General features: G+C 33.2%; 1 protein-coding gene and 1 pseudogene across 1 annotated transcript; one reads left to right on the top strand and one right to left on the bottom strand.

Moving 5' to 3' along the window:
- Positions 1-396: 396 nt before the first annotated feature.
- Positions 397-1,192, top strand: LOC107960016 (heat shock 70 kDa protein 5-like; annotated as a pseudogene).
- A 2,328-nt stretch (positions 1,193-3,520) lies between these two features.
- On the bottom strand, positions 3,521-7,003 carry LOC107901469 (sec-independent protein translocase protein TATB, chloroplastic). Its single transcript, XM_016827493.2, has 6 exons — positions 6,526-7,003; positions 6,316-6,437; positions 4,631-4,690; positions 4,372-4,540; positions 3,973-4,116; positions 3,521-3,881 (listed from the first exon to the last, which is right to left on the bottom strand). The coding sequence occupies exons 1-6, from the start codon at positions 6,743-6,745 to the stop codon at positions 3,802-3,804; spliced, it is 795 nt and encodes a 264-aa protein (XP_016682982.1). The 5' UTR covers positions 6,746-7,003; the 3' UTR covers positions 3,521-3,801.
- Between the last annotated feature and the right edge of the window lie 320 nt (positions 7,004-7,323).

The raw sequence follows: 7,323 nt of genomic DNA, 5'->3' as shown, positions 1-7,323 counted from the left end.
GTGTCAGAATGTTTTATTGATGTTCAGGCTAAAACCTTTGCTGTGTTGATGAAGTTTGTCATTTCCCATTTATGACGTGTGTTTATTATTTTTTTCTGTAAATTATATGGTTCCATTCATCGAATAAGTTAATGAATTTTCTTTTAAAAAAATTATAATTTCTCTTAAAAAAGTCTCACGCCAAATGTTAACAGTAGTTAAAAAAAGACAAAGAAAAAGCTTTCTCGTCTCTAATTTTCTATTCGATTCCTGTTTATAAAATCTTGGTTTATGCCTTTGGGCTTCTTATGGTGGTTCAAAGAAAGTCATGGAGAGGTTAGACTCTCAATGGTTTTTCAACAATGTGCTCACTTTATCAACTCCTTAAACACCACATTAATCATAGCGTTGCCCTTAATGAAGACAGTTGAGGAAGAAGAAGATCCATCAAAACGCAAGATTAAGGAGGCTCCAAGATTAAGGATGTCCCAAGTGTGGAGAAATCGCTGCTGGGCTTGAACCGCATATAATGCAACCAATTATAGAGGTTGAATTTGAAAAGCCAACACAGAAGCCAGAGAAAAGGAAGAGAAGCAAGAGAAAAGTACTTGGAGAGATTGATTTGGGGTTCCATGGTAAAGTGACTTCTGAGTCTTCATTTTCTATGGTAACAGTTGAGCAGCCGATCTTACGTTGCTTTAACCGACACCGAGCGCCTCATTGGTGATGCTGCCAAAAACCAAATCGCTAAGAATCCCCAGAATACTATTTTCGATGCTAAACGCCTCATCGGTCATCGATTCTCCAACCCACAAGTGCAAAGCGATATGAAGCATTAGCCTTTCATGGTCGTTGCCGCCCCCGGTGATAAGCTATCACCGATGGTCGTCGTTACTTACAAGGGTGAAGAGAAGCAGTTCGCTGCTGAGAAATTTCTTCCATGGTGCTGGTCAAGATGAAGAAGGTTGCCGAGGCTTATATGGGTCAAACCATGAAAAACGTTGTTATCACCGTGCCTGCTTATTTCAACGACTCGCAAAGGCAGGCTACGAAAGATGCCGGATCCATTTCAAGGCTTAATGTTTTGACGATTATCAATGAACCAACGGCCGCCGTGATTGTGTATGGCTTGGACAAGGCAACGAGGTCCGATGAGAAGAACGTATTGATTTTCGACCTGGATAGTGGCACCTTCGATGTTTCATTGAATTAAAATAAAAATTAAAAAAAAAGAGTTAATTTAATTTAATTTTTTAATTTTTAACAACTTTTACTATATTTTAATGAGTAATTATTTTTTCCAATGTCGTGAAAAAGTTTTACAAATGAGTTTAAAATAGTATAAGTGTATATTTTTTTAATTGGTACACCGCCGCGTGGAGTTTTTAAATTCCACAAAATTGATAAGTGTCTTTTAAGACATATTAAAATATTAAAAAATAAATATTAAGAAAAAAATGTCAATATTTTAAGTTTGTTTGTGAAAAAAAAGAAAATATATTGTCAGTGTACTAAATGCTACCTCTATTTTTATTTTTTATTTATAAATATTTATGATTTAAAATATTTGGCATACAACCATTAGAGACTCCACAAGCAATGTTAGGAGATTGACAAGTATCTTATAAAGGTATAGTAAAATATTTAAAATAAAAGACACAGGTCAAAAAATTTTTTTTGTAGAAAAATAATAAATAGAGCCAATTACACTCAACCAAAAACAACATTAGAAATAGATAGCAGAGAAGAATTATCTAATCGAATTTGATTAGCAACTCTAGTAGGAGCAATATCAAACACATGGGGCCCAAACAGAAACTCTTTCATTTGACTAGCTAGGATATGAGGGGTAAAGTTCACTTCTCTTAGAATATGCTTAATGACCACCTGTCAATTACGTTTGCATAATTCTTGGATACATAATATCAAATCTCTATTTGCCTGTCCTTTAAAATCCCCATGAATACCTTTAATGACCTGAGCCCGGTTAGTCTCAAGAATAATTTCCTTCCAGTTAAAGTCCCATGCAAGGTGAAAGCAATTTGTTTGTGAGATCATTTTATTTTCTCACGAGGGGTAATGAAAAGAGTTATAGAATGGATTGCTACCTATGCCTAGATCGCAGATAAATGGAAATTTTATTGATAAGACCTTCTCAATTGTAGCCAATATCTTATTATGAATAATTCCGACAACTTCAAAAGAAAAAGAGGCATTTACTTATTATAGAGATGGTGCGATTTGATTATTATATATATATTACTTTATTTATTATTTACTTTTTTATTTACTTTACCACTCTGAGTCTTAGGAAAAATACACATTATTCAGAATAGAAAAAAAACTATCATAAATAGCCCAAAGTTCAACTTGTTCAACATTGCATTTTCCAATATTTCTCCCAATTCTCCAAAGCCACCTACCATGTTCATCTCTTGTCATTGCTATCGAAGTTGCGAAGCCTGAAGACAGATTGCGGGCACCATCGACATTTATTTTGATAGATCTAGTGTCAATTTTTTAAGGCTTCTTGTAGAATAAAAATATACTGCTAGTGTACCGAATACTCACCATGTTTTTATATATAGTTCTATTTTTTTTAAAATTGAACTATGATGTCATAATGACATCAACATTTCCTTGTGTACCTATTTGAAAGTGCTATGTATCCCAAACTTAACACCATTACAAAAAAAAAAAAAAAAGCGAACCAAAACCCTTAACCTAATGAAAATTTAGGTAATAAAATAAAATCATAAGTATCAACTTGAGAAAAATGACAAATTTAAGGGCCAAATGTATATTTAAGCCTACTCAAATTGAACCTAAAAGAAGTTTAGGTACCAAATTAAGAAAATATGTCAAGTCAAGTACTAAATTGATCCCAAAAAACATAGGTACCAAATTGAGCAACAAAAATGTTTATGTACCATTTTCGTAATATTCTAAAATTTAAATATTTTTTAAATATATATATATTTTTCGCATATATATAATTCTTAGAAACTATAGAATTTATATATTTATAGCTTTTTATTATATATTTTTAAATTTTTTGTTGTTTTCCTTTTTAGTTTTTTGAATTATTTATATTTTACATAATTTTTTAATAATGTTTTTTTATATAATATTTTTAATTTAGATTTTTTTATGGATGTCATGTCACCGATTGACATGCATAAAGATACAACATGTGATACATCTCCTAATTTTTTTAAAATGAAACAAAAATATTTAAGTAGCAAAATATAAAAACAAGCTTATGATCAGTTCATGCCAAATTCAAGCTGCTAACCGATGAAATTTTGTTCTTTTTAATTCTACCTCACCACCTCTTGGTGAAGGTCCGTTTAATATTAAAAAGTGTGCTTTTAAAAAATTAATTTCCCTGCAACTTTATTTTGGGAAATTGAAAGAAATCATCAATATTGCAATCCAAAAAGTGTTCATATATTTGTCAATTGAGATTTTGGGATAGTATTTTGTCCCTACTGTTTCATCAGAAAGGTTTTAGTTAAAATGCAGACAAACATCTCCAGAGTGAAGAGGAACAAAATGAGGATTTGACAATCACTAATCCAAAACATGGCAGTCCTCCAATGAAAACATCGTCTTGAGATCAAATTATGTTGTACAATTACTCTTGGTTACTACGTACAGGTAGCACATTTGCAAAGATCTAATATACAGTGACTTGAACCAAAATTTAGATGAATAACAAAGGGGCAAAACGTGGTGTTTCTTTCCTTGCTTTATACCTTTCTGAGGAAGTTTCTAGTACCCTAATTAGAGGCTTCTCTACGATAAACATTCTATCTCCATTCATGGATTTTCCGTCTCGCTTTCTGGTTTCTGAGACGGAGGCATCGCAGCAGTAGCAGTGGTAGTTTCTTTGGGAGTAGCTGTTATTGATTTTGCACAAATAACATCAAAGTGAGAAAGAGAAAGGCAATAGACAGAGAAATACAAAGAAAAAGAAGAAGAAGAACCAACCTTCATGTTGATTTTGGGATCCTAACTCGGTCTCGCTGGGAGAGGCGGTCTGGTCCTGCTGTTTGGATGAAGCTTTTAGCTGCTCTTCTGTGATCTTTAAGTATTCTTCACTAGTATATGCGTCTTTTATGGATTGAGCACCATCTGCAGTAAAGCGACAGAATTGCATGCTTCTTAAATTTCATTGGAATACACAAGGGGAATGGGAAAAGGGATAAGGAATAAGGAAAGTTCCTACCACTAAGCCATAAAAAGAAGGATCAAACGCTATGCAGTAGCATTTAGTAAATGTTTCAGGGTAAGAGATCATAATAATGTAAGTGAGATTCAAAGGAAAAACCTTATAAGACAATTTCATGCCACTAATTAGCCCAAAATATAAGAATATAAAGAGCTTACCCGGGACAGCATCACTACCAGTTTCCTCAGCACTGGTAACTGGTGAAGGTGTTAGGGGAACGTTACTTAGATAGGGACTGTTCCTATTCAGTGTATTTTGTGTTGAACTCGGCATTTCATCAAGACCAATCTCCCTTTCAAGGGTGCTCTTGAATTCCCTCGAAACTTCCTTCACAGAAGATATAAAGGCGAAGAGTTCAGAAGGGCAGAGTTATTACATGGTAAAGATATGAGTAAAACCAAAGGGTTCAGACCCTACCTGAAGTTCTCTAATGGTGGGTTGAAACGCACGCAATGTTTTCCCTAGATTCCTAGCAACCTGCACTTTAATATGCCATTTGAGAGGCTGAGAGGATTTAACTTAAACAGAATATGATCCTAACTATAAAGGTTCTGTTTGATCATTTGATCAACATATTTAAAACTTGGTTTTCGCTTCCTCAAAAATTTCTACAGAATAATATATGAATGGTAAAAAGCATAATTGTATTCAACTAAAAAACGAATATGCAGATCAAATGTGACAAAATTTAAACATAATTATCTTACATAAAAGGACAGTGACATATTTTGTACGCAAAAGACTTTTCTATAATTTTTAATTATTTAAAATAAGTAGCAAAAGTAACAATATAATGCAGCCTCAACATTTAGCGACCACATTTGCTAAACTGGGAGAATAGTCATTTATGGAAGGCATCAAAATGTCTGCCATGCACTTGTAAATAAATTCTTGATACAATGCAGCTACTTCGTAAAGAATCAAAGCATCCAAGCACTTATATGTTTTATTTTAATGCCTTTATGGTACATCAGACATCATGGATACAGCATATTTAATAATTGATTATCAGTCCTTATCACAATACCTAAGGAAATATTCATCCCTTCGATTTGAATAACTTGAAGCCTAATTAATAAAATGTGATATATAGCAAAATTAATGTCTTTTAACTCTCCAGTCCTCACAAGTTAGATTCTTCTTGACATATTCAACCATTTAGTAAAATGTCAAGAGGGATCTGAGGTAAAAGACACAACACTTATTCTTAAAGATCTGGATCACTAAATACATCAAGGCATCATTAGAATGAGCCCTGAAAGGATAGGGGAACTTAAGAGTTTAAAATAGGGTAATACAATGGAATGAATTGGACTTAAATGACAACAATGTTTTTGCATCAAGGGAAAAAAATCATTATCTTGTCAAACAACACTACATTAATGCCTCGCTTGGTTACTAGTCTTATATATGAGGAAAATGCTTATTTATTACAGATGTAGTACAATAGTTAGATATAAACTAAAGAATAGTTAGTACAATTTTAAATTTGAAACTAGAAAGATGAGTAAAAACTGATAAAAAATAAGACTTCTTCAAAATAAGCGAAAAATTTTCCTTCTCTTTACTAAAATTAAGTCATGGGAATGGCTTTCAATAAAAAGGATTCTTTCTATCATCTAAGATTATAATTTAAACGAACATTTGAATTCTAATATAAGACAAGAAACCATATCAATTTCAGTTTCAAGCAAAGCTAAGTATTGTCTATAAAATCCAACACTAAACCAGCAATAATTTTCAGTTTCAACAATTTATCATACCAACTTCCCAGGCACTCCTTAGAAAATTCTACCAATTTTTTTGCTTCTTGTTGATTAATTCATATTTGAAGCGTTGAATAGAGATTAATATTTTAAAATAGTTGCCACAAAGCCTACGTTTCCAAAGCTTAGGACCTATCTAAATCCAATACCCGCATGAAATTAGAAACTTGAACTGTACAAATACATACATTACAAACATATGATAGACACAAACAGCCTGGAAAATCATCAAATGTTACAAACCATAAAAGGAGCAAGTGACAGGTTGGTGCTTATAATTGAAACAACATGCAAATGAGAATGACTTGTCCCTTAGTATATAAAGGCAGAACATACCTCAGCCAGACCCTTGGGACCAAACACCAACAAAGCAACTACCCCAATAACCAGAGCCTCAGGAGCTCCAACGCCAAACAAAGATGCATGAACCACCTTTCCTTTACATCTTCCTTTTTTTTCTGAAATTCAATAATCAAAATAAATGAACTGCATAGAGTAAAAAGACATCTTAAAAAGAGGAAACCCAGACCAAAAAAAAAAAAAAACCTAATTTAAGAGATTTTGGTGACATTGAAATGCCCAGATGCTTTAGACCACTCCATTGAGAAAAAAAAGATGGACCCAACTGAGGAAACCACGTGGTGAAACGGAAAGGAAAGGATTTGCGATGTGAAACTAAAGGAGAGAAGGAGAAAGTAGTGGACTTGGAGCTAACGGAAGGTGTGAATAAGAATGCGGAAGTTGAGACGGCCATAATTGTGGTCATTTGAAGAGATAGATAATTTTAGTGAGTTTAAGGAGAGCTTAGATTTTTCCGAGCATAGACATGGAATTGGGAGGGGACAAGGTTATCTTGAAATGGGAAGATGTCTAAAAATGCAATATGTGGAAAATGATGGTCGAGGAGATTACGATACCAACAATTACAGAGAAGGTTTCTTTTGGAGCTCACTTGATCCGGATTCTGGAGATCTTATTGTAGGCTGAAACGGCCATTTCAATGTGGGTCGACACCTGACTATCATGATCAGCCATCACCAAGTTCTGGGCTTGATTTAGGTAGTCAAATGCTGGCACATCATGTTTAAGATAGCCCAATTTTTTAGGGCTTCTCCACGATGTTTGATAAAAATGAGTTACGTTCAGTTTTCTTTCTTCAATAACCTTTACCCTGGATTAATTGGTAATATTTTCAATTCGATTCTTATACTTTCTTTTTCTTTTTCATATTAATCTTAGGAATAATATTTAATACACCGTGGTCCACAAGTTTTATTTATCGATATCATCGATAAATAATATTATTATACCTCATTATTAAATAAAATAAAAAAGAGTGGATGA

The sequence above is a fragment of the Gossypium hirsutum genome, chromosome D09, assembly GCF_007990345.1.
Source record: "Gossypium hirsutum isolate 1008001.06 chromosome D09, Gossypium_hirsutum_v2.1, whole genome shotgun sequence".
NCBI classification, from domain to species: domain Eukaryota; kingdom Viridiplantae; phylum Streptophyta; class Magnoliopsida; order Malvales; family Malvaceae; genus Gossypium; species Gossypium hirsutum.
Note: the sequence above shows the minus strand (reverse complement) of the source record. Positions and strands in the feature narration are given on the sequence as shown.